General features: G+C 47.7%; 1 protein-coding gene across 1 annotated transcript in view; it reads right to left on the reverse strand.

The window, feature by feature from the left end:
- The window catches only part of PDE9A (phosphodiesterase 9A), a 94,149-nt gene that overhangs the window by 25,994 nt on the left and 40,175 nt on the right, over positions 1-27,980 (reverse strand). The window contains exons 5-6 of the mRNA XM_028126504.2: positions 5,635-5,689; positions 4,670-4,740 (exon numbers count right to left, since the gene is read on the reverse strand). Of these exons, the coding sequence (XP_027982305.1) occupies positions 4,670-4,740; positions 5,635-5,689 (126 nt within the window). The remainder of the gene's footprint in view (positions 1-4,669; positions 4,741-5,634; positions 5,690-27,980) is intronic.

Below are 27,980 nucleotides of genomic sequence, written 5' to 3' on the forward strand. Positions count from 1 at the left end.
ACCTGCAAACTTTAAACAGGTGGGCACAGAGCGGAAGCCCAAACTAGAGCCCTGGAGGGCTGCTGGAGCACCCCCGACAAGGAACATCCCTGCGAGCCTGGCGGTCCCCTCTAAGACTTCGGGAGTCATGAAGGGCGGGGGGGGGGTACTCTGCAAGTCACAGGTCACCCTGAAGGAGAACCTCTGGGAATGATTCTGGAAGAGGGGTGCCGGCTTTGGGGAAGGGGTTCAGTGGGCAGAGGCAATAGCACAAGCCACGGAGGCTGCTCTGCCCCCTCCCCTTCCCCACCGGCTCGCTGGGCTCCCCCGAGAGGCCGCCAGAGCCGGCGAAACCCTCCTTCAGCTGCAGAGCTCATGGAAGTTCGTTAAATACACGTATGGCTACAGCTGTATTCCAACACTTCCTCCAGAGGGTTCGGCAAAGAATGCGCAAAAGCCACATGTCCCGGGTGACACAGAGAACAGCTTGGGTTTCCGCTTCGAGTCTTCCGGGTTGTTTGTGTGACCCGGCATTAAACTCCGTCCCGCGGGCCAGCTCTCCCGGTGTTTGGGGTCTGGTCCAGGCCTGGGCCCCGGAGCAGGGCGCTGGGCACCGCGGCCACATCCCACAAACAAGGAACGAGGTGGAGGCCCCATGAGGTTTCATCTCCAACCGGGAAGCGAGGTGAGGACCTGGGTGTCCCGTGTCTGTGAAATAATTTCTAACCTAAGCAAGACCTCAGACACCCTTGAAGAAGGAAAACGACTTAGATAAAAAGGAAGAAAAGCTTCTAAACTGAATTAAGAGAAATTCAGATATTTATATTTGATTCAGAGGAATTATGTTTAGAAGTTAAAAAAAAAAAAAAGCAGGAAATCCACTTAAAACAAGTCAAACCAGCATAATGTGGCTTAGACATGGCCAGTCCCAGCCGTAGGGCTCCTTCAGCTCAAGCACAGACAGCAACAAATAGCAGCTCCCGTGTACCAGACACAGCACGTGTGCCTCCGTGTGTGCGTGTGTCTCTGTGTTTACACATGCATGCACGTGAGGTGTGCATGTGGGGGTGTGTGTATGTGTGAGGGTGTGTGTGCCTGCGTGTCTGCATCTTCGTGTAAGCGTTTACATGTGTGCATGTGTGCAAGCAGATGTGTGCACATGCCCCTGCATGTTCACTTGTGTGTAAGCATGTGTGCAGGCATGTGTGTGCATGTTCACACATGTGCTTACATATGAGCATGTGCACGCAACCGCTGAGTGCCAATGTCCCTGTGTGTTCACACGCGTGTTCACATGTGTGTAAGCATGCACGCAGGCATGTGTGCATTGTGCAAGCAGCTGTGTGCATGTCTCTGCATGTTCACACATGTGCTTACGTGTGTGTATAAGCATGTGGCAAGCAGCTGTGTGCACGTCTCTGCGCGTTCACACATGTGTTTACGTGTGTGCATGTGCATAAGCTTGTGTGCAAGCAGCTGTGTGCATAGGTCTCTGCATGTTCATGCATGTGTTTATATGTGTGAGCATGTGTGTACAATGTGCGTGCGTGCATGTGAGCGTGCATGTGAGAGTCCGTGTCTGGCCCGGGCCCAGTACAGCAAACCTGGCAACAACCCTCCTAGTGCGCAGGAGGGTCAGGACTGCCGTCTGAGTAGCAGGGATGACCAGTTCCCATGGGACCTGCGTGAGGGGTCTGCATCAGGACCCTTCTCCTCAGAAGGACCTTCCAAGGTCCCTGCCATGCCCCGGATACTCACATCTTTGGGTTAAGGAACTGCTGTGTTTGGGTGGTTTTTTGGAGCTCACAGCCCTGGGGCTCAGCACAGGTGAGGCACCCTGCCCCCTCTGTGCTAGGGAGCAGGGGGCTTGGAGACCGGGAAGGGGCCAGCCAGAAGTGCCAGGGGCGAACACGCCTGAAGCCTGGCAGAGTTCAATGAGCGTGGGAGTCTGTCAGAGTCACGGGCATGTCCTTGGGGGGCTGTGTTCCCACTAGGGAGGGGCAGCCAGGAGGTGGGGTTGCTGGGGCTATGGAAGGATCCATTGCTCACACTCCCACCTGACCACTGCCAAGTCGCTATCTCGGCCCACGGCTCTTCGACCTTTCTCTCCTCCCTTCTTGCTACCTTGATCCGTTCCTGCTGTGCCCAGGTCTCTGGAGCTGGCTAGTAACAACACGGCTAATCACGGTGTATGCAGCCAGCCTGAGCCCCGTGCATGGAGGGGTAAGGCGCCCTCCAGGCAACCTGTGTGCATTTGCATGATTTATGTGATTGACACGAGGGCCTACAGGGAGAGCGAGTTCTGGAGGATTTGGGGCTAGGCCAGCGAGGGGAGAAGGTCCGAGGTGCCGGGTCCTGTAGTCCTCAGTTCACACACCGCTTGGAGGCAAAATCAAAACACTTCTCGGCCTGATCACTGTCTCCATGGCCAGATACCAGAAGCCTCAGCAGCTGAGGTCAACACAGTGTTCTGGAGGAGTTTTGAAAATTCGTTAATGGCCTTCTCAACTTTCCTGTTTGCAAGGACAGGCAGGAGCTGGTGCTGCTTCTGGGAGAGACACGGGGCAGGGGGGCGGGGAGGGGTAAGCTGGCATGGGTCCAGAGGGGGCCAAGCGGGAGGCACCTGCCGGCCCCGGGTGCATCTGGGCGACTCTGCGCTTCTGTAAACATAGAAGGTGAATCAGCAGCAAATGCTTTTTGTGTTCTTTGGCTGAATCCTTTCCCACAGCATCTGGAGAATTCCTTACATTATGGGGCTCGTTGGGAAGCTGAGCTTGCCTCCCACTGCAAACGCGCACTGTAGTGGGTTGAATTGTGTACTCCAAAAGGATATATGCTTACATCCTGACCCCCGGAGCTCATGAATGTGACCTTATTTAGAGAAAGGTTCCTGCAGATATAAGTGATTAAGCTCTCCAGACGAGATCATCCTGGATGAGTGTGGGCCTTAAATCCAAAGACAGGTGTCCTCCCAAGGCCTGAGACGTACAGACTCCGGGAGGGGCTGTGTGAAGACGAGGTGGTCTGAGGTGATGTGGCCACAAGCCAAGGATTGCTGGAGCCGCCCGTAGCCAGAGCATATTCTCCCTTGGAGCCTCCAGAAGGACCGCCCCCCTGCACCCCCTCCCGCCCTCCTGGTCTGGGACTTCTGGCCTCCACAGTGGTGAGACAGTCCGTTTCTGTTGCTTTAAGGTCCCCAGTTTGTGGTACTCCATTGAGAGAGCCACAGGAAGCTACCGCACTCCCCTGCAGCCAGGGCATGGGCACACGGTCCTGCTCCGTCCAGACTTCGGATCTGTGGCCAGTATACGAGGAAGCAGCCTGATGTCTGCAGCAGTGGCCATGGGGACAGTGGGGTCTGAGCACAGAGCTCTGGGTGCTGGGGAGACAGCGTGAGTCTGGGGCTCAGATGTGGTATCCTCACGGCATCAGCTCTGCGAGGCATTTGGGATCTTGCTCCTGCTGCATAGTCACCGAGCGAGCCCTGCTACTGAGACTTCCCAGCCTTCTGGTAGCTCCCCAGAATCCTTTAGGAAGAAACCCCTTTTCTGCTGAATGCAGCCGCAACCGGCATGTGTGGCTGCTTCCCGACCTGCCCTCCCAGGTGCCCCGGGGATCCTGCACGGCTCGAGTGGCCCCGCCCGGACCTCAGTCTTACTTACTTTTCCAATTTGCTGGATGAGCTTCTGCGGGTCACTTAATCTCTTTGTGGCTTCTTCGTCATCAATGGAGAAAATAAATCGGTTTTGAAGACAGAATATCAAATGGATTTTCTGAATGCCAACATACTCTGAGAAGTAGGACTATGTAAGTCACGTTTCAAGTTATTAAGGTGAATAGGTTTTTGCATGATCCTGAGTATTCTTCTTGAAACAAAATCCAAGCAATTCATACAAATATGGAAAGTGACATTCAGTGGGTCCTGTGAATACGAATCAGCCAGATGCCGTCCGGGGACGCCACAGCCCTGCCGGCCTTGGGTTCGGGTTTGGTCTCGTCATCCCTGAGCTTAATAAACAGGCTGCCCTTTGCCTTGACATTGACAAAGATGTGTGAGTTGGATGGGGAGTCGTGAAGCGTGAGAATTCCAGCACTGCTCCTTATTTCATGGACGAGGACACAGAGGGTGAGAGATGGAAGATGTCCCCCTCCCAGTTTCAGCTGTTTGGTCCCTGAGTCAAGACCCGAACCAACCCTCCTTGGTTGCTGGAAGTTTTTCTGCTTGCCTCAGTGGTGACGGGGAACCAAGAGCTAACGATTTGGCAGGCATATTCCTCAAACAGTTGTGTGTATTGGCTTGCCTCGTTTATGTAAAAAGAGACACTAAGATGTGCAGCAGAAGGTCCTCTCCCAAGGAGGCCGGTCTGGGGGGCTTCGAGTTTTCATTCTGTCCTCTTCTGCGCCGAAGGAGCGCCTCCACGTGCTGCTACCGAGCAGGGGCGGCGGCCCGAGGCACCGTGCGCTCCTCACCTGTCACTGGTCACCAAGCGACTTTCACAGTATAAACAGATGCTCACTGCTCTCGCCTCCATTAGCATCAAAGGTAATTTTTAAGCATTCACAAAGAGAAGACATTCCCACGTACCTCCAGCTTTCCCTCCCTCCCCTCGCCACTCAGCCCCGGGGGAGACGCAGTTAATTTAAACAGAGGTTAAAAGACAAGCAAAAAGGAAACAGAAACCGCACTCACATTCGACTCGCTTCTCTAGCACGGCCAAGTGGTTTGCGACTTCTGCTTTCAGTTCGTTGATTTTAAATGCTCTAGGAATGAAAAAAAAGTCATCACTCTTAAAATTCTCAAAGTTGAAATGGGCGTGGCAAACCTCTGCTGCACCCCCTGCCCTGGGCGAGGCCTCCCAGTGGGCTCCACCCCCCTCTCCGTGGGCTCACCCCTGTAGGGGGCACAGGACGCTAGGGCGCTAGGGCGCTCAAGGCCTCTGAAGGGCAGGGAGGAAAGAAACACACCCTCAAAGGATCGCCCGGGCCTGTTTTCCATGACAAAAGGCTGGCAGGTGTGTTTACTCCCCCACACCTGCTCTCCAGGGAGGCCCCCCAACCCCTGCTCCCAGCAGGGACGGCCCAGCCCCCGCCCCCTGCCCTGCTGGGCACAGACCCCTGCAGGGGACCCGGTGTGCCCTCTCCAGACTCCAGCCCGTTCACTGTAACCACTCGGCCTTTAAGGATGTGTCACCGCAGGCCCCTGGGGCAGTGAGACACCACAGTGCAGTGACTGAGCAATGGAAAGCATTCCTTTGGACCTGGTAGGATAACTCATCACGGAAAGAAGTCCCACGTCTACACAGGATCTCCATGGCAATGCTTATTTTAAAGCCCACTTAAAAAATGGTGTCAATTCTCATAGGTTGAACTCTGAGTCCCCGAAGAGCCAGTGCAGAAAAGTCTCAGCAACACGAGCTCCCACTCTCAAAGTGCCCACTTGCCGAGGTCTTTGGTAAAAGGGGACTGCTTCCTGGCCCCCATCCGCCCTGGCTTCGTTACAGAAGTCATAAAAGGACTCCGTCTGGAAGGCCACTCCTCCAGGTGAGTGATGTGTCGGAGCCTGCCAGCCCACATGGCCTCCGGGCGAGGGCCCACCACTGCCGTGCACAGACAGGCATACCTCTCCAGGGACTATGTGTCTAGAAGATTCTGTACCTTGAGAACTGCTCTGCCACCTGGGTCAGCACACTCTGGATTAGTTCTTCTTTCTCTACGGACCAAAAAAGAAAGACAGATGGAGAAGGGGAAAAGTCTGTGGATCATGGTGGCCCGAATCGGAATGTCATGGGCAGGTGGCCCCAACGCTGTGGCACAGAGCTGCCTGGGTTACCTGGAGGGACCCTCGGGCCCACCGTCAGCACGCTAAGGCCTCTCCAGGGCCTGGAGTCTTCCTGTCCACCTTCAGACGCTCCTTCCCTTCCTGGCCTGCTCCCACTAACCCGTCTCTCAGAGGTCTCTCGGCAGAGTGACCGGACCCTGGTCCTCCTGTAGTCTGCACCAGCCATAAAAAGCAGGCAGGACTGCGTCTCTAAATACAGGAAGTTTTCACTTAGTGCCCTGCTCCACTTTATGGGGGTAATTACTAGGACAAGGTGAGTTCAAGGCATATTTCAAATGTAAAACACAGTGTTCTCATCTCATGGCAGGTCCTGGAGAGAGGAAGCAGGTTGGGGTAAGCAAGTTTGTCCCTTTGTTGCCTGGCACGTAACCCTGGGCTGGGTGGTGGCTTCACTAGGTTCAGGTCCCAGGCTGAATATAACCTGCCAGTTTTCCTGTTTCCTGGCTGGGCCCCGTGCCAGAGGCCTCATAGGAAAGCACAGATGCTTACGGCACTGTTCTTTCCAGCACTCCCTGCTCCTGGGAAGGGAGAGAGCTGGCCCTGGCTCCAGGTGGCCATTTGTTCACGCCCTAAAACCCTGAGAACCTACATAAGACTTGCTCCTGAGTCATGTACTCTCTGTTGGCTAGCCCTCTGCTAAAACCCAAACAAATGAAAACCAAGCAAAACCTACCCAAACGAACAAAAAATCTCAATTATCCAGTTTGGTGATGGGGCTCAAGAGCAAAAAATGTTCCCATGTTCTGATCTAATGATCCATTCCTAGGAAGAAGGACGTGTACGCACATAGAAAATGTTCATCGTTGTGTTATTTAACCTAGTGAAAACCGTAACAGCCGAAGTGTCCATCAGGGAGACATTAAATAAGTGATGGTACATCTGGTCTGTGGAAATACATTCTGCTATCAGAAATAACATTCTGGAAAATGTTCATGTCTATTGTTAAAGCAAAAAAAAAAAAAAAGAGAGAGAGAGAGATTGTAAAACAGTAATACAGTGTGATCTCATTTTTGAAGACATTGGGAAGATACACTCCAAAATAATGATAGTAATTATTTTTTGGTTGTAAGATTATATATAAACTTTTTTCTTATTTTTGTTTCTCTATATCTAACACATTTCTATAATGAACATATGTTAATTTCATGAAAAGTAATTAAAAAACAATCAATCTAAATTAGCCTCTTGAAACCTCTCATCCCTTCACTTGCCAAATGAATGGGTGATGACCCAAGGTTCTCTCTGGCTTTAGCATTCTAAGACTGGATGAGAAGAAGAAAAATGATGTCTTGTTGTATCTCTCAAAACCGTAAGAGTAAAATTTTCATAGAGCCCTGTGTGGAGCTGCTAGCTGATCCAAGGCCCTAGCCTTCAGGGAGGCCTACCCTTATACCAGGGAAGAGAAAGTGACTCCCCTGACAAGAGCCACCAGTGAGAAAGTTTCACGGGCTTCCTTGGTGAACTCAGCAGGATTTTAGATCACTTATTCTGAAATCCTTGGGAGAAATAATGTATTGCATAACCTTTGGGAGTTAATGACCTTGAAGACTTGACATAAATTGAGAAGCCCATCAAACAAGAAAGAGACCACTCCACATAACGACAGCAGAACACATATTCTTCTCAGATGCCTAGGAAGCATAGACGAAGACAGACCAAGACACATCCTGGACCACAAAGAAAACCTCAACAAATTTAAAAGAACTGAAACCATGTAGAATATGGTCTCTGACCATAAGAGAATCCAACTGGAAATCAGTAACAGAAAGATCATAGGAGAATCTTGGAAATTAAACAATACGCCCCTAAGTAATTCATGGGTCAGAGAGGAAATCTCAAAAGAAATAAAAATGGACCCTGAACTGAATGAAAATGAAAATAGAATACACCCAAACTCTGTGAGACATAGATAACGCAGTGCTGAAAGGGACATTTATAGCACTAAATGCTTACATTAGAAGAGAGGAGAAACTCAACTCAATAATCTAAGAGCCTAGAAAACGAAGAGCAAAATAAACGCACAGCAAGAGCAGAAGAAAGGAAGGAAGTAATAAAGAACAGAAATCAATGAAAAAGAAAACAGTAAAACAATGCAGAAAATCAGTGAAGCCAAGAGCTGGTTATTTAAAAATATTAATAAACTGACAAATCTCTAGCAAGATTGGCAAAAATACCACACAGAGAAGACACAGATTCGCAGTATTAGGAATGAAGGGGGTATGACTACAAACCCTGAAGGATAATAAGGAAACCCTACATACAACTCTACACACAGAGATTTGAAATCTTAGAGGAAAATGGAGCAATTCCTAGAAAAGCATGAACTACCCGACTCACCCAGCATGAAATAGGTAATTTGAACAGCCTTAAACTATTAGGGAAATTGAATTTCTCATTTTAAAGCCCCCCCCCCCCACAAAATTTCCTGGTGCAGATGGTTTCACTGGAGAATCCTATTTAAAGAAGAATTAACACATTTCTAAACAATTTCTTCCAGAAAACAGAAGAGGAGGGAACACTTTCCGATTCATTTTACAAAGCCGGTATTAACTTGATACCAAATCCAGACAAAGACAACAAAAAAAGAAAGGGACAGACCATTATTCCTCATGAATACAGATGTAAAAATCCTTAACACAATATTAGCTATTTGAATTCAGCAAAATATAAAAAAATGATTATACACCAAGATCAAATGGGGTTAATTCCAGGGATGCAAGGCTGGTTCGATATTTGAAAATCAATGAATGCAATCTACTATATTGATAGCTAAAGAAAAAAAAAACACATGATCATATCAGTTTATAAAAACATTTGAAAAAAATTTAACATCTGTTCATTTCATAAACTCTCAGAGAAGCAGGAATAGAGGAGACCTTCTTCCAGTGGATGAAGAACACCTACCAGAAAACTACAGCTCACACTAGGTGAAAGACTGAAAGCTTCTTGCTTAAACTGTGACAAGGCAGGGATGTCTGCTCTCACTATGCTCATTAAACACTGTGCTAGAAGTTCTAGAAGTTCTAGCCAGTGCGACAAGGCAAGAAAAGGAAAGCAGATCAGAAAGGAGGAAATAAAACTATCTCTGTTTGCTGATTACATGATTGTATACACAAAATTCTAAGGCATTTACAAAAAAACCCTCCTAGAACTAAAAAATGAGTTCAGCAAGGTCAGAGGATACAAGATATATATACAAAATTGATTGTATTTACATATATTAGCAATGACTCTGTAGACACTGAAATTAAAATCACAATACTACCGCATAAACACTAAAAAAAAAACCCCCAAAACCAAAAACTTAGGTGTAAATATAACAGAACATACACGAGTTGTATGCTGAAAACTACAAAACACCGATGAAAGAAAGAAAGAAAAAGCTAAATAAATGAAGAGACATACCATACTCACGGTTTGGAAGACTTCACATAGTGAAGATGTCAATTCTCCCCAAACTGATATATGGTTTAACATAATTCCTATCAAAATTCCAGCAAGATTTTTGTAGAAATAGACACAATTATTCTAACTTTTATATGGAAACGCAAAGGAACTAGAATAGCTAAAGCAATTTAAAAAAAGAATATCAAGTGGGTTGAATCAGTCTGATTTTAAGACCTATTACAGGCAGACCTTGGAGATATCGTGGGTACAGGTTCAGACCTCCTCAAAAACTGAGTCAAAATGAATTGTTCGGTTTCCCAGTGTATATGAAAGTTATGTTTATACTATACTGCAGTATATTAAGTGTGCAATAGCATGATGTCTAAAAAATGTACATACTCTAATTTAAAAATACTTTATTGCTAAAAAACTCTGTCATCTGAGCTTTCAGTGAGTCCCAATCCTTTTGCTGGTGGAGGGTCCTGCCTCCGTATGGATGGCTGCTGACTGGTCAGGCTGTGGATGCTGAAGGCTGGGGTGGTTGTGGTAATTTTTTAAAATAAGACCACAGTTGGGGCGCCTGGGTGGCTCAGTTGTTAAGCGTCTGCCTTCGGCTCAGGTCGTGATCCCAGGGTCCTGGGATTGAGCCCCGCATCGGGCTCCCTGCTCCGCGGGAAGCCTGCTTCTCCCTCTCCCACTCCCCCTGCTTGTGTTCCCTCTCTCGCTGTCTCTCTCACTCTGTCAAAGTAAATAAATAAAACCTTAAAAAAAAAAAAAAAGACCGCAGTGAACTTTGCTGCACCCATGGGCTCTTCCTTTCATGAAGGATTTCTCTATAGCATACAGTGCAGTTTGGCACCATTTTGCCCAAGGTAGAACTTCTTTCAAAACTGGAGTCAATCCTCTCAAACTCTGCCTCTGCTTTATCAACTCAGTTTATGTATATTCTAAACTCTTTGTTGTCATTTCAACAATCTTCACAGCATCTACCAAGAATAGATGTCATCTCAAGAAACCACTTTCTTGGGGTGCCTAGGTGGCTCAGTCATTTAAGCGTCTGCCTTCAGCTCAGGTCATGATCCCAGAGTTCTGGGATCGAGCCCCACATCACTGGGCTGCCTGCTCAGTGGGGAGTCTGCTTTTCCCTTTCCCTCTGCCACTCCTCCCCTGGCTCATGCTTGCTCACTCTCTCAAATAAATAACTAAATAAAATCTTAAAAAAAAAAAAAAGGAACCGCTTTCTTTGCTCATCCATAAGAAGAAACTTCTCATCTGTTAAAATTTTATCATGAAATTGTAGCAATTCAAATATAATAATAATGAAGAAGTTTGAACTATTCCAAGAATTACCGAAATGTGACACAGAGACAGTGAGCAAAGGCTGCTGGAAAAATAGTGCCGACAGACTTGCTTGATGCGGGTTTACCATAAACCTTCAATTTGTAAAAAACGCAGTATCAGCAAAGCACAGTAAAACAAGGTAAGCCCATAGACAGCCATAATAATCAGGACTGTGGGATGTCGGTGGAGGGGTAGACACAGATATCAACGGAACAGAACAGAGGACCAGAAATATGCCCATACAGATATGCCCAACTGACTTTGACCAGTGTGTAAAGGCAAATCAATGCAGGAAAGACAGACTTTTCAGCAAATGGTGCTGAAGCAAGTGAACACTCACAGGCAGAAAAATGAAACTTGACCTTAACTTCATGGTTTATATAAAAATTAATCCAAAATGGACCATGGATATAAAATACAAAACTATAAAGCTTTTAGGAAAAAAAAAAAGGAGAAAATATCCAGGTTCTTGGGCCAGGCAGAGCTCTTAGATTCAACATCACAAACACAATCCATAAAAGGGAAAATGGGTGAACTGAATTTCATCAGAAGTAAAGCCCTTTCTCTGAGGAAGACCAGCCAGAGGATGAAAGGACAAGCTACGGTCTGGGAGGAGATATGTGCAAACCGCATCCGACAGAGACTTGAATACAAGGCTTGGAAAGAGCCGTCAAAACTCAACAGTAAGCTCTGTGAAATAAACTTTGCAGATAACAAAGCCCCCCCCAAAACCCCTTAGCAGTAAAAAAAAAAAAAAAACCCAAAAAACAGCCCAATTTGAAAAGGGGCAAGAGATGCTAGCAGACATTTTTGAAGAAAACATGCAGAAGGAGATCAAGCGCATGAAAAGATGCTGAGCATCTCGGGCCATTAGGAAACGCAAACTAAAACCACAGTGAACTATCACGGCACACTTGTCAGGCTAAAATTAAAAACAAAAACAACAACTACGACAACCCCCAAAGCTGGTAACGATGTGGAGAAACTGGACTACCCACACCTTGCTGATGGGAATGTAGGCTTAGTAACTGCACCCCAGGGCAGAGAGATGAAAACCTGCACAGGGTGCTCAGAGCAGCTTTATTTGTGATAGCCCCAAACTGGAAACAACTCAGAAGCCCTTCGATGGGTGGCCGGCTAGACAAACTATGGTCCGTCCACAGCAGGAAGCACTACTCGGTTGCAGAAAGAACTGAGCTAGTGAGTGAACCACGCGACAACCTCACGGATTTCCAGAGACTCGCGATGAGTAAAAGAAGCCGGTCCCTAAAGGTACCTACTGTATGGCCACATTTGTAGAACGCTCTTGAAATGGCAAAATGACAGAAATGGAGAACCCAGTGATTATCAGGGGTTACGGAAGGAAGAATCTCCATGGGGACGGAACGCTCTGCCTCTGGACCATATCAATGTGCAGAATCCGGCGGTGGCTTCTTACCACCTTTGGAAAGATGTTACCACGGGGGAAAAGGGGTAAGGGGTACGTGGGCTCTCGCTGTATTTTTCCTTACAACTGTGTACTAGTCTATAATCTTTTTTAAATAAAAAGCTTAATAAAAAATTGTATAGAGAGGATAGATTCAAAAAGCTAAGAAGCAATTCTCCTTTTCCCTTTGGACTCTAGAGATGGGATCCTTTGCGCATCTCAGGCTTTTAATGCCAACGTTTCATTTCCAGCCCACGCAGTAGTAACGTTTTCTGTCCCTTCATCTTGTACCTTCTCTGCCTCCGGTTCAGTCCAAGGGGTGGACATTCGTGCTCTGGTCCATGTGACAGCTACACCAAGGTGTCCACAGTTCCCAGAAAGGGCCCAGGTGGGAGGCTGAGCTCTCCGTGAGAACAGCCCCTGGGCGCTGTCACCTGGGTCACGGTGCTCACACCGGATGCCCTACCTGAAACAGTACCCGGGATAGCACCGCGGCTCCTGAGTGCTTCAGATATGGCACAATCTGCATTCTTTTGCAAGGGGACGGGGGCAAAAATGCTTGTGCGCACAAAGGCCAACCACACCCACACATCCATAAACAGAGCCCTCTGATCAGGAAATGGATGCCTCCCCCTCCCCAGCTTGGCTCACTGGAATTCCTGCCGCGAGTTGCCGTTTCCTCCCAGCGGATTTCAGAACTGAAAATGAATTGTGATTTCATGTGTGTTAGCCATTGCTGCTACTGGCCAGATCCTCCGGGACACCCCTTCTTCCTTCCCTGCCTGTCCCGGGGAGTCCCGGCCCCCAGGGCGCAGGCTGGGCTCCCGGCGGCACGTCCTGCCTGCACCGAGCTCAATGTGCTCTGCACTCCGCTCGCGCCTCTGGAACCCTCGGACAGCCCTAAAGCCCTGGAATGTGGGGGCAACAAAGGGTTTCCAATCACAAATGTTGGTCTTCCTGGCACACCCTACCAGAAAAATCTGACAGAGCGTAGGAAACCCATGTCTTTCTCCTAAACGCTGTGTGGCATAGATTGCATTTAAAAAAACTACAGTGTATTCAGGTGTCTTGCTTTGAGAATTTCTTCATTGCTTCAGGAACGACCGGCGGTGATGAGGCACGCTGGCGGCTCAGCACTGGCTATGCCGGCTCTTTGGGGTTGGGAAATGGGGAGGGTGGGACGCAGGCTTGGAGGGCACACGGAAAGTCAGGATGAACCACTGCTGCCCCACACGTTGGAGGCGGGGGAGAGCCAGCGCATGGCCATGCTCTCCGGAGAAACCTGCTCCCGCCGAGTGGCTGCTAGACCATCTGGAAGTGTCCCCAGCCCCCGGGCACAGTGGGGGACCTCAAGGGCGCCGCTCCAAGCTCACTGGGACTCCGTCCTCGGCATGCAGGGCTCCAATACGGGCGACAGATCGGGCCGCCCAAATGAGCAGTCCTAAGGACGGAGGCTTCAGCAGCCTTGCCCTCTGCCTCTTACTCCTGGACCAGCCGACGTTAGGGCGTCGGGGGCGCTTGTCCCTGGCTTCTCAGGTGACGGGCACCGGCGCATGAATGTTGCTTCTGGTGGAGTCTCACCCAGCAGAGGTTCCTTTCGTTCCAGGGCAATCTCAGAGTTTGGCAGAGGCCAGGTCCATCTGCTAGGACGCGGCCAAATCAGTTGGGCTTCAGGCCACGGATGTGCCTTCACGGGGCCCCAGGACCCAGCCCCGGGGATAGAGCCAAGGGCACTCCTGGGGCTCAGGGGCAGGACGGGCCCCCTTCCCCAGAGCACTTACCCAGCTGCTCTCACAGGGGACCCAGGGAGGCCCACAAGCGCCGCTGCCCAGGGGCTGCCACCCGGCTGCTCCTTGGGCCACGGCAGATGGTTCAGGGGGCCCGCGTCCGCCTCTCCCAGCCCTTCCGGGAGCTGTTTCCTCGTTTCAGACAAAACCCGTCTCCCCCACACTGAATGGCACGGAAATCTGGTTTAACTGATCAATAGGACAGCCTAACCTATAAATTCTGCTCTAAAGAGCAGTTTACGTGATGCACTAACTCGATTGGCCAGGCATCTCACTTCACCTGGTGCTGAGCGGAGCCCGAACAGTGACAGCCGTGCTTTTGTCCCCTGCACACCTGCGCTGGTCGGGGCACGTACCTTTCTGCCCCTGAGCAAATGAATGCAAACGGGAACCTAGTACTATGCGGGCCCCAAACCTGCACGCAGAAGGCAGGTGGCGTGGGGACCTCAGCCCGGGCACCTGACCCCCTGGGGCATGTGTGCGTCTCCCGGGAGTTCACGGCAGGTCCGCATCTCTGATGCGTGGGCCCGTGTTGCCCAACACCACGGCCGAGCTGCGAGTGTGGACGTGAGGCCCTGAGCGAGCGGGGTTTCCCCTGTCTCACCCGGAAGCAAGGGAGTGAGATACCGAGCATCCTTCCAGAAATATGTACTTGACAGGCATTCTCCTAAAGCATTTATCAAACAAACACTGCTATCGCTTCAGAGAGGGGTGTTTTACTTTGCATTAGGGAAAATAACCCACATTACCAGGCGCCAGATGGACACCCTCGAGGCCCTGAAGATTGGGCGCAGGTTATTGATTACCACTCTTGTCCAGGGCTCTGCCTAGGGGGATGGCGAGGGCGACTCCCTGTCTGCCCCCGCCCCCTCCCTCCTCCTCAGGGTGCCACCCCTCTTCTCCAGGGAAGCAGGAGGGGTGGACTCACCTCTGTGCCACTTTTGCTCGCCCAGTCCCTCTAGCTGGTAGAGGATATTTCTGGCCCAGGGCACAGTCACGGGCAATTCAGTGTTTATGGACGTCATAAAACAGACGTGCAGAATGAGGATGTTTGCCTTATGGCCCAGGAGCACAATAAAGTTATATGATTAACAGTGACCTTACCTTGCTTCTTAAAGGCACAGGTGCCCTTTCCAGGACCTGTCTTACCGAGAAATCACTCACGTTTATCAGCAGCCAAAGGGACGCTTCTCTATGGCAGGTGGTGACCTTGACTAATGCTTTTGCCTCCTGTTAGCCAGCAGATGTAACAGAGAAAGCAAGGTGGACCAAAGCACCTTGATGACCACATCTGAAATTCTGAAGTGTGTCTTGCAACCGTCTAGCGGGGCGACGTACAGGACCATTACAGACTCACGACACCTCAAAGGCAGGAGTAGGGTGGAGTTTTCCCCCTTTCAGTTTTGGAGAGGGGGATTTCCTATTCTGCCTAGTTTAATTTTGATCCCAGATGTCAGGATACAATTTCTCCCTCTGCCCTTCTCCTGAGGCTTGTTTTGCAAGACAAATGCCTGTAAGGGGAGTTGCCTGCGGGATGGCTAGCAGTGCAATTTTCTTTTATTGTTTTATAGATTGCAACAACCATAACAGTCTTTATTGAGCTCTTACTATGTGCCAGGCACCATTCTAAGCGGTTTGTACATATGGGTCATTTTCCCCTCCTGGTGACCTGATGTGGCTGTGTGATACAGAGAGAAGGTTGAGTCACGACCACATGGCCAAACTCATCGTGCCCTCTCCACCCCAGTCACGTTCCCACTCAGGGCTGCAAAGACCAGACAGTGTGGCACTTTCGTATAGAGCAAGGCTATTCTGCACACACTCCTCCCTCAGAAACGCCCTCCCCACGGCCGATGAGGTGTGGTGTACTTTTGAGGGAGAAGGAAGTGGGTATGATGTTCTAGTGAGGACGTCCCAGGTGTGTTTGAATTCGGCAACCAGTGGTGGGTTGTACATGGTGGCGGGACTCTATCCGCTGTATGCATATGTCAAGATGACGCCGCAAGACTAGTTTCTGGAAGAATTCTGTCAGGATAAACTCTGACCCGATCCAAGCTAATCAATTATGGTATAGAGGACAGGACTTTTGCAACTATCTATTAGAGGCTGAGGCCTTTTTTTTTTGCAAACGAAGGGTTTCACTCCATCTCTGGAGTTTAGCATGTTGCACACAGCTGGAGAGGCTGTAGCAAGAGGAATAAAAAATGGCTGACTGATCATCTGTCATAACCAAAGATGGGAAGCAACATAAATGTCCACCGATGGGGGACCAGTTGGATAAACTGTGGTTCATCCACGGAGCTGTGCTGCTAGAGAAGAAAGGAGGGAGATTTCTATGTCCTGCTGTGCAGTGAGCTTACATCGTGAGGTGGCTAGAACTTAAGCGGAAAGCTACAGGCTCACTGGGTTGAGGGTTCAGAGGGCAGAGTCTGGGGTTGTCAGAGAGGGTGGAAATGAAAGGGGGAATTCCCAAAGGAGGAAGTTCCATAAAAAACTCTCCTATTCTTCCCCTAATCCATCTCTCAATCGCACATGCCTGTAGGCCTAGGAGGACAATAGAGCTTTGCAGAGATTTCAGTGTTGCCCACCACATGGGACAAAGCTTGCAGTCTGAGTCCAGGTAACTTAGAGGGCTTTGACAAACACCTCAGGCTTCCTGTTGAAGGCCGAGAGGGGCCACACTTATGAGATGTACCCTAACAAAGCATAAAACCAGGCCTCCACAAGTTCAAAGTGATCCCTCAGTAATTTAACTGCCAGCTAGAACAACAACAAAAAAATCAACACTCTTCAGAAGAAGGTAACAAAATCCAGAATCTCTGCAATGTAAAATTCATCACATAAGTCTACACTAAAAAAGAGACATGCAAAGAAACAGGAAAATGTGACATGCAGTCAAGAAAAAAAAAAATCACCCTGCAGAAACCTTCGATGACTCAGATGCTGAAATTAGCAGAGCACACCTTTCGTGAAGCAATTACGGTTAGGTTCAAGGACCCAAAGGAAAGGTTGTTAGTAAATAGTAAACAGATGGAGAATCACAAGACAGAAATCTATGAATAAGAATCAAACAAAAATTGTAGAATTTAAAAGTATATCTCAAAACTTTCATGGATGGGCTTATAACAGTTTTGAGTAAGCAGAAGTGTCAGGAAAATTGAGGACAGATCAACAGAAATTATACAATCTGTAGAACAAAAGGAAAAGAGATTAAAAAAATAACCGAACCAACCACTTGAGGGACAATAGCAAACTTCTAACATACATGTATTAGAATCTCAGAAGGAGGGGTGGGGAGATGGGGTAACTGGGTGACAGACATAGGGAAGGCACATGACGTAATGAGCATTGGGTATTACATAAGACTGATGAGGGAGGCCTGGGTGGCTCAGCTGGTTAAGTGTCTGCCTTTGGCTCGGGTCATGATCCTAGGTCCTGGGATCAAGTCCCAAATAGGGCTCCCTGCTCGGTGGGGAGTCTGCTGCTTCCCCTGCTTGTGCACGTTCTCTCTCTGACAAATAAATAAATAAAATCTTTAAAAAGAAAAAGACTGATGAGTCACTGAACTCTACCTCTGAAACTAATAATACACTATATGTTAATTAATTGAATTTAAGTAAAAAAAAAATAAAAGCTTATACTAATATTGAAAAAAAAAAGAAATCTCAGAAGGGAAGGTGAGATAGAATGCTGCATAAAATACATTTAAAGAAATAAATCTGAAAATTTCACAAGTTTGGTGAAAACAGGAGTTTATAGACCACAGAAACTCAATAAATACCGAGTAGGACAAACAAAAAGAATACCAGAGCCAGGTACATCATAATCACACTGCTGCAACTCAAAGACAAAGGAAAAGCACCTTGAAAGCAGCCAGAAGGAAAAAAAAAAAAAAGGCACAATCTCTGCAGGGGAATAATGATAAAGTAAAAGCTGATTTCTCATCAGAAATGATGAAGGCAGAAAAAAATGATTCAACATTTTTAAACTTCTTTCAAAGTACAAAAACAAAACCACACCACAAATGCAGAATTTTATACCCTGAGAAACAGTCTTTCAACATGAAGACAAAATAAAAACATGTTTGGATAAGCAAAAGGAGAGAGAATTAGTCATGAGCAGTTCTGCACCGCAAGAAATGTTAAAAGAGAAAAGAAATTCTTCAGGCTGAAGGGGTATAACACCAGGTAGAAGTTGGAATCTATAGGAGTGCATAAGAGCACCAGAAATGACACAGATGTACGTAACTACAAAAACTTATCTTTAGGGGCGACTGGCTGGCTCAGTTGGAGGAATATGAGACTCTTGATCTCGGGGTCGTGAGTTTGAGCCCCATGCTGAATGTAGAGATTACTTGAATAAAAACTTAAAAAAATTATCTTTAAATTTCTTTTCCTAATTTCTTGAAAAGACAACTGGCTGTTTAAAGCAAAAAATGATAATATTGTATCATGGAGTTTATAACATAGGTAGATTGGCTTGGTCTGTTCCGTCTGGCGTAACAGAATACCACAGACTGGTGTTAATTTATTTCTCACAGCTCTGGAAGCTGGAAGTCCAAGATCAAGGTGCTAGTGGATTTGGTGTTTGGTAGGGGCCTGCTTCCTGGTTCATGGAGCACTGTCTCCTCGCTGTGTTCTCAGGTGGTGGAAGGGGCGAGGGCGCTCTCTGGGGTCCCTTTTATAAGGATACTAATCCCATTCATGAGGGTTCTGCACTCATGACCTAATGACCTCCCAGAGGCCCCACGTCCTAATACCATCTCATTGGGGATTTCAACATGAATTTTGGAGGGACATCTATAGCATAGATGTAAAATATATGGCAAACACTGTGGGGAGGAGTTATACGGTTACAACGTTCTTCCTTTTTATGTGAAATAGTACAACATTAATTCTAAAGAGACTAAAAAGTTAAGGATGATTTAAAAATGGGCAAAAGATCTGAAAAAACACTTTAAGAAAAGAAAATACGCAGATGGCACATAAACATATGAAAAGCTACTGAACATGATATGTTAGGGAATTGCAAGCTCCAGTGACGGTGAGATGCCACCATACACTTATTAGAATGGTGAAAATCTGGGACACTGACAACAACAAATGCCAGGCAAGGATGTGCAGCAGCAGGAGCTCCCATTCACTGCTGGCGGGAATGAAGAAGGGTGCAGGTACTTTGGAAGACAGTTTGGTGGTCACAAAGGTAAACGTACCAAATGATCCAGCAATTACACTCCTGGGAGTTTACCCAAAGGAGTTGCAAACTTATTTCCACACAAAGCCTTCACACAGATACTTAGAGATGCTCTGTTTATAATTGCCAAAACTTTGAGGCAACCATGATGGTAAATGGATAAACTATAGAGCATCCATGCAATGAAACATTCAGCACTGAAAAGAAATGAGCTATCAAGCCATGAAAAGACATAAAGGAACCTTGTATGCATATCACTAAGTGAAAGAAGCCAATCTGAAAAGGCTGCATCCTGTATGGGATGCCAACTATGAACGTTCTAGAAAAGGCAGACCTATGGAGACAGTAAGAAGATCAGCGGTTGCCAAGAGCGTGGGGGGAGGAATGAGTGAACAAGTGGAGCACAGAGGATTTTTAAGGCAGAGAAATGACATGATACGGTCACGGTGGTACATGTCATTATGCCTCCATCAGAACCATGCCATGTACGACATCAAGAGTGAACCCTAACGTAAACTGTGGGCTTCGGCTGATAATGACATGTCAGTGTTGGCTTCTTGACTGTAACATCTGTATAACTCTAATGCAGGGTGTCGGTGGTGGGAGAGATTGAGTGAGTGGGTAGGGAGGGAATACGTGGGGACTCTCTGTACCTTTCACTCAATTTTGCTGTGACTCTAAAATTGCTCTAAAAAAATAAAGTCTAGGGGCGCCTGGGTGGCTCAGTCGGTTAGGCGTCTGCCTTCGGCTCAGGTCATGATCTCAGGGTCCTGGGATGAGTCCCGTGTCAGGATCCCTGCTCAGCGGGGAGTCTGCTTCTCCTTCTCCCTTTGCCCCTACCCCCTGCTTGTGCTCTCTCTCTCAAATAAGTAAAATCCTTAAAAAAATAAAAAATAAATTAAAAAAAATAAAGTCTATAATGAAAAGGAAGCTAAGGATGTATAGTGTAATACTTAGAACAATCACCTTAAAATAATGCTAAAAAGTACAGTATTGGCTGAAGAGCCAATAGAAGGAATAAAATGGAATGCAAAAATCAATCCAATTAATCCAAGAAGAGGAGGAACAGGAAATGAAGCCCAAGATCAATAAGAGACAAATAGCAACATGATAAACCTATAACCTCAACCATATCAATAAATACATTACATACAAATGGACAGAGGAAGAAATAATACCAAGATCACACACAATCTTTCAGAAAATAGAGAGAAGAAAGCAAACCTCTCAACATGTTTTATAAGGCCGCCATAATGTCAACATAGAAGCATAACAAGAAAAAGGTTCCAAACCAATATCCCACTTGAACATTGACACAAAAATTCTTAAAAATTCTTAATATTATTAGGAAGCCAAATTTGGCGATATCTAAAAGAGAATACATCTTACACCAGGGTAGAGGTCCTGTGTACCCTTTTAAAAATGCATTCCTAAGTATTTTTCTAGGAATACAAGTTGGGGTTATCCCGGGAAAGCAAAGCTGTTTTAACATTTGAAAATCAGTCAACATGACTCACCATCTGAACAGAATAAAGGAGAAAAATCGTATGATCATCCCAGTAGATGAAGAAAGAGCATGTGACCAAATCCAACACCTGTTCATGATAAAAACCACTAGAAACCCAGGAATAAAAGGAGATTGCCTCAACTCATCTCAACAGATGCAGAAAAACACCTGATGCAATTCAACAAAGAATTTTGTCAAAGAACATTGGACAAAAAAAATGTTGGGCAAGCTAGGGGAAGAAGAATCCCTCAACCTGGTAAGGGGCACATCCAACACACCTGTGGCTCACGTCACACTCGGCAGGGAGAGAGAACGCATCTCCCTGAGCCTGGGAGAAGGTTGGGTGCCTGGCTTCACTTTTACTTGACTGTATTGGGGTTTCAACCAGGACCACCAGACAAGTGAAAGAGATAAAAACCAAAAAGACTGGAACGCTAGAAGTACAAGTGTCATTATTATCAGAAGATATGATCGTCTCTCGACGGACTCTGAAAAACAAACTGAGGGTTCTAGAGGGGAGGGGGGTGGGGGATGGGTTAGCCTGGTGATGGGTATTGAGGAGGGCACGCTCTGCATGGAGCACTGGGTGTCATACACAAACAATGAATCATGGAACACTACATCAAAAACTAATGATGTAATCTATGGTGATTAACATAACAACAAAAAAGAAGATATGATTGTCTCTATGGGAAATCCTAGGACTCTAGTAAGTAACTACCCAAACTAACAAATGAATTAAGCAATGTCAGAAGAGACTATTTTTACAAACTAGCAGCAGACAAATGGGAAATTAAATTCAGATCGATAGACACACAGATCGATGAAACAGAACAGAAACACTACAAGGAGGCCCACACCTAGACAGACAAATAATTTTCAAGAAAGGCATCTATGTGATTCAATGGAACAAGGAAAGTCTTTTTAACAGGTGGTGTTATAGCAACCAAACACGTGTATAGAAAAAAATGATGGCCAAACCCTACCTCACACCACCCACAAAATTAATTTAAATTGGACTGTAGACTAAAATATAACAGCTGTAACTCAAATAGAAAATGAGAAGACACAGAGAATCCAATACATAAAAGAATAACTTGTTAATTTAGACTTTATCAAGTTAAAAATTTCTGCTCATCAAATGCCCTCATTAAGAAAATGAAAAAGGTAAGCCACGAAATGGGAAAAATATTTGCCATACACATATCTGGCAGATGACTTATATCCAGAATATATGGAATTTCCTGCAACCAATGATAAGAAAAAAAAGCACATAAGCCCGTTTACAAAATGAGCAAATACCTAGAACAGACACTTCACAAAATAAGATATTCATATATCCAAAGACACATAAAAACATGCTCAACAATCATTACATCATCTGAGAAATATAAATTAAGACCATAAGGAAATATAGATAAGATAAGACCATAAGGGAAGACATACCTACTTGATGTCTAAAATTTAAAAACCTGAGAACGTCAGGTTGGGTTGTGTGTGGAGCACCTGGCCCCTCCCATACGGCTGGTACGAGGGACAACGGCACACCCTCTCGGGAAAACAGCGGGGCATATTCTTACAGAGTTAAGCATACATTTATCATATGAACCAGTGACATCACTCCTGGGTTATGACCCAAGATAACCACAGATACGGCCACGGGAAGATCTGTACCATATTTACAGTGGCTTACACTGTAGACTACTCAAGGTCGCCCAACAGGAAATGCAGTGAGCCAGCAATGGGGTGCTTGTGAGATGGAATTCTACTCAGCAACACAGACGTGAATAAGCTACATGCACACATCCTAAAAACATGCTGCTGATGGAATCCAGACTGAAACGGCACCTACTGGATGACTGCACTCGTGGCAAGAGCCAGGACGGGACAAAGCGGTCCGTGCTAACGCAAGTCAGAACAGTGGCTTCTTAGGGCGTGTGGCCACCATTTCTGTGTCACCTAATTCTGTGGTCAGGACACAGATTCCCAAGGCCTCGGACGACTGTGTGCTACCCACGTGTCTGCCGGCAACAGCTAGGTGCCATGGCCCTTGTTGGCAGGACCACCCTGAAGGGAGTGGGACGTGCGATCCCGTGAAGACAAGACAGTGGGAATGGGGCAAGCCCCTTGGAGGCAACCCAGGAGAAGGGCTTGTTTTCACGGCCACACTGCATCTCCTCCTTCTGTTTCAAAAACCATGCAAGTCAGGGTGACTGAGGCTGATGACAAAGTTCTTGGCAATGAAGCTGCACTAAGAATAGAAAACATTATTAAGGAGCATTATTATCGCTCATAAGCAACGCATTTGTGCTCACATTCCAAGCACGCACTTGCCTGGCAAGTGACAACAACCAGCACCCCGAGTGGTTTTAGACCTTCGGGGCGTTCCTGTCCTGTTAGCTGTCAGCCGTGCTAGGGAGGCGCGACTTCAGCCATTCAAAGCCACGCGCTGGGTCATTACCAATGACAGCTGCCGTTTACTGAGCACTTACCAAGTGGCAGGCGCCGGGCTAAGCATTTTGTGCAAATTGTGTCATTTGTCTTTGCAAGAACCCTGCGGGGTGTGTTTTCCACTTCTGGTTCTGCAGGGAAATTGAAGCACAGTGTGGTGGGAAGCTGTGCTGAGGTCATTTCACCCAACTGACAAATGACCGGGGGCAGCTCCCCCAAAGACAGGGAGCTGCGTGCAGCAGTGACCCCGGGAAACCCTGGAGTGTGTGCGGGACTGCGGTGAGCAAGGGAAGAGAGCCCACGGAGGGCGGGTCCGCGCGGGGCTGTCACAGTGGGGCGTGGGGGGGGCACCTGCAGCTCACCTGGAGGGGGGGCCTGAGTGACGGTGTCGTGTCGGTGACCTCAGAGACCTGTCCAACACCCACAGGGTCGCTGCACATTTGTCCCTTGGCTCCCTCTGTCTCGGGGGGACTGCTCCTGGGCGGTGACAGCCCTCAACACCTCTGGTAGCCTTGCACCCGGGAGGGGAGGTCTGCAGGCACTGGGCGGGGGGGGGGCAGATCTCAGGTCGGAGGAGGCTGCCATGCCCATGGCGTCAGCAGCCTCTGATCTCTGCTGCTGAGCATGTGCCGGACTTTGAAAAAATTTAATATTTTATTTGACCCAATGGATCTCAAGACACTGCATTTCAATACGTATCACATGAAAACATGCATACCCACGGTCACTGGGGCACCACGCACAGCAGCCCAGAGGGGAAGCAACCCAAATGCTGTCAGCTGGTGTGTGCTTATGCAGCCTGTGGCTCGTCCCCACGCCGGGATATGGCTCGGCCACGAACAGGAGTGAGGTGCTGACACAAGGAGCCCCGCCAACGCTGTGCTCTTGGTGGAAGAGGCCAGACGCACAAGGCTACACAGTCCATCACTGGAGACATCCAGACGGGCATCTCCATAGTGACAGTGGTTGCCAGGGACCAGGGTGTGAAGGCAAGGGGGGTGTGAATGCCAACAATAGGTATGGGGCTTTTGAGAGGTGACAGAAGTGCTCTGGATTTAGACAGTGGTTGTGGTTGCACAATGAAGCGACCATTACTAAAAACCATGGAACCGTCACCTTAAAATGGGGCATGTTGTGTTTGTGAATTATATCTCACTAAGAAAACATGAAATCAATCAGAAACTGATTAGCGGGGTGTTTTACATTCCTTCACATAGGCTGAATCTTCACCATCCTGCGTGTGTTTTACAGTTAGAGCACCTGTGTTTGGACTGTGGTGGCCTTCTCTACCCTGGTTCCCTCCTGGTGGAACAGCTCACTGCCCAGAAACCCCTACGGCTGCAGTGTTCCGTGGTGTTGAGATTGTACCAAGTCACAGGTCAGCCAGGGTGAGTCCCGGGCATTAACCGTGACTCCTGTTTTATAAGCAGCGGGGAGCCAGTCTGGGGGGCTCAGTTTCTCTACGAGACCCAAGCAGACAAGCACATGTGGCCAGATCCAGACGGAATCCCTTCTGGCCTGGCCTCCCTGAGTCTCGAGATGTAAGAACCAGCACTGAAGCTGTGAGCCTTCCTGTGGAAACAGGCAGACAGGTGCCCCGCGGACGGAATTCTGAGTAACGTTCAAGGTGCAACCAGGCACCCCGTCACTCCCATTTAGCCACCTGTCACCTCTGCTCCGTGATGGCTCCTGATGTGTCTTTCTGGCTCACTTTCATTTTCTGTCCTTGAGAACAAGGACAATGAGGCTGTTAAGCAGGAAGGCCTTGAGTCACTCATGATCTTTGCCCAGGAAGACAGAAATGAGAGTGAGGCTCAGCCTGGGTCAAAAGAGAAATGATCCGTGACATAGAAGAGCCCCAGACAGAGCCTCAAACCCCCCACCATGCTCGGGGAAGCTCAGCCCTGGTGAGGCCCGGCTTATGGTGCAAGAACCCTCCTTCCCCTCCAGCTCTGATCACAGTGGTTAATTGAGGGTGAAGCCGTTCCTCCCATGTTCTCCTCCATAGGCTCCTGTGGACAGAGGACATGTGGGCGGGCACAAGGTAACTGGCTGGACACTGAAATAATGTATCTGATAATTTGGAAAACGCCCTGTTTGCGTTTGAGCCGCTCAGCTCCGGTAAAACTGATGGGCAGTTCAAGGCTGTCCAAAAGACTCAGCATCCTTGTTCTGATAAGATGCATAAAATCCATACCATGGTCTTCGTGGTTGCTATTAACTTTATTTCATCTGTAAAAGAGGAAACCAGTCTATCCACGTGGTTGTCTCCCGTGTTGAGGCAAAGAGAGTATTTTTCTAACAAGGTGTTTGGTAAACACAGAAGCTCCCTGTTTACAGGGGACATGGCGATTCCTGTTCTGTGATCCTTCTCTGCTGTGGGTGTTCCTCGATCTTGAACACGTCCCTGCACCTGCCACAGGTGTGGGGCCCGGACCAGGACCTCAACCCTTCTTTACTACAAAAAGTCATGTTTTCCACAATGCTTTCCTGTTTCCGAATACTGAAGTCACAGAACAGCAAGACTCTGGGCATTTCTGTATTGAACAGCTCTCCTAGGACGAGTTCGGAGCATTTATTGAAATGTGGGCTCAGCAGGAAGGACGGGGGACCGCAGGGCCAGGGACCTCAGCAGCTGCATGCAGGTCTGGACCCCAGGCTCCCACTTCCTTTCCTGAGCTGCTTTTTCCTGCAATTGTGAGTGTGGCCTGTTGATTCATGGACCACGGGGGCTACTTTCAGCCACACTCAGGGCTCTGGAAGCAAGGCTGGGCTGGGCACTGATGCACGGGTGATGGAGGGGCATTTCCCTGCAGAGAGTCGAGAGTTAACATTCGTAGAAAAAGTTCCAGAGGGAAAGACAGAGCTCCATTTCCTTATTTGTCTCAGGAAGCCTCAGGCCATGGGGGGGGGGGTCTATCCATAAAGGCAAAACCTAGAATGCCAGTAGCCTTGAAGAGAAGGGGTCCTCACGCACCAGAGCCCGGAAAAGGTGGGGTCAGCCTGACCGTCAGTGTGCACAGAGCGAGGGTGACCTGTCCCATGCGGCGGTGTTCGTGATGCTGGGGAATGCACACCTTTGGAGGAAATCCACTTCTGGCTGCAGAGAACATGGCTGCTGAGTTCCCCAGACTGCCAGGTGCACTCTTTGCTCAGGTCGTTCCCTTAAGGAGCAAAACCCACCTCCACTGGTCCAAGTTGGGCCCCAGACTTACACCGAAATGCCTTTTTATTCTTCCTCCGATGACCATCTTGTAAATATCTGTGCACAGCTGCCCTGTCCCCCAGTCTTCCTTCCCAAAGCTCACACCTGTCTGGTCTGCCCCACACTCAGTCTGTTTTTGCTTCTTTGTTCCTCAAAGGCTTCGTTATTCTGGCCCCTCTGTTCTGGATGGTGGCAAGAGGCCAGCATCCTTCTTCCGATGGAATCCGGTGCCCGAGTGCTGGGTCTCAGGGCTCCGTCCTGGGTCCCTCCTGCCAGCTCCCTTCCTCTCTGGGGAGCTCACCAAGCCCTGGCTGCAAACACTGCCATCATCACCACCATCAGTCTCATGGCACCTCCGTAGTGGAGAGGGAGCTGCAGCCTCCTCCAGACACATCTAGTCAACCCTGGTGCCCACAGCCCCACCACACTGATTCGTTCCAAAGTGAGCTCCCTTCTCCTCCTGGAAGGAAGCTGCGACACCCTCAGCTTGTTCCCTTGTTGGAAGTGCTGTTCCTTCTCAGTGACCCTGGAGGCTTCTCTGACTCCTCTTTCTTTCCTATCCCATGTCTGCTCAGTCAGAAAATAAGCTGGGGTCCTCCCCAGAACATGCCAGAATCTGACCAGTCCTCACCACCGCCATGGCCCCCACGCTCCCCTCTGCCTATGGAATTAGAGCAATAGCCTCCTGATGGGGCTTCAAGGTCCCACATGATGAGCCCCTGATGTCCCCCAAACTCATCTCCAGGAGTTCGAGGGAGACCTCAGAGGCATCACACCTTAGCAATAGCACTGAACTATCCCTGGAGTAAAGGTCCTCTACAACGGTCCTAGCGAAGCCTAAAAATAGGTCTCAAAGACATCAAACTGATTGGTAAATAATTTAACTGCCTGCCAGGACAGAGCCCACACGCTTTAATGGGAAAAAACAAAATCCAGATGAGCAGTATGCAAAAAAATGCACACATGGATCTATACAAAGAAATGTAGAAGAAATATAATTGACTGTTGAAAGCAAAAAATGATTAATAGTGGATTATGGGGTTTAAAACATATGTAGCATAGAAGTAAAATGTATGACATAGAGCATTGGGTGGGGATAAATGCCAGCACTCTGCTCTAAGAACCCACATCATCAAGAGGTGGTGTAATATAATTTGTGATATGTCAGTGATACAGTTTGTGAAACCCAGAGCAGCCAAGAAGAAATAAAATGAAGAACAGCTCAGAGACTGAGAGTGGAAGAAATAACACAAAAGAACAGCTCAGAGACTGAGAGTCAGTATCCAAATGCTCAGTATCCAAAAGATATAGGAAAAGAGAGAAAAAATTAAAAAAAAAAAAGAATGAATGAAATAAGCAAAATGAGTAGTAGATTTAACCCAACTGTATCTATGATTATGTTTATTGTAAATGGCTTAACAGCTCCAAATGAAAGGCTGAAATTGCCAATATTGATAAATGCTCCCAATAAGAAACCTGCTCCAAATAGAGACACAGATATATTCAAAGTAAAAGGATGGAAAGAGTATAACATGGGAGCACTAAGCCTAAGAAAGCCCAGGTAGCTGTATTAACAGGAGAGAAGGACAATATAATAGAACCAAGGATAAAGGCCACATTTTCCTAAGGCTAAAGGGACTGACCCATTAAGAAGATACAACAATCCTAAATAAGTATGCACCCAACAACAGGAATAGAAAATGCACAAAGCACAACCTGACAAACTGAGAAAAGCAGTGAACACATCACAAGGGACTCGGATCTTTCAATACCCATCTTTCAGTAATTGATAGAACAAGTAGACAGAAAAATAAAGATACAGGAAACTTGTACTACATTATCAACTAACTTGACCTAACTGATAC

The sequence above is a fragment of the Eumetopias jubatus genome, unplaced genomic scaffold (assembly GCF_037043125.1).
Source record: "Eumetopias jubatus isolate StellerSeaLion01/CBP00866 unplaced genomic scaffold, mEumJub1_p1.0 scaffold_1, whole genome shotgun sequence".
NCBI classification, from domain to species: Eukaryota; Metazoa; Chordata; class Mammalia; order Carnivora; family Otariidae; genus Eumetopias; species Eumetopias jubatus.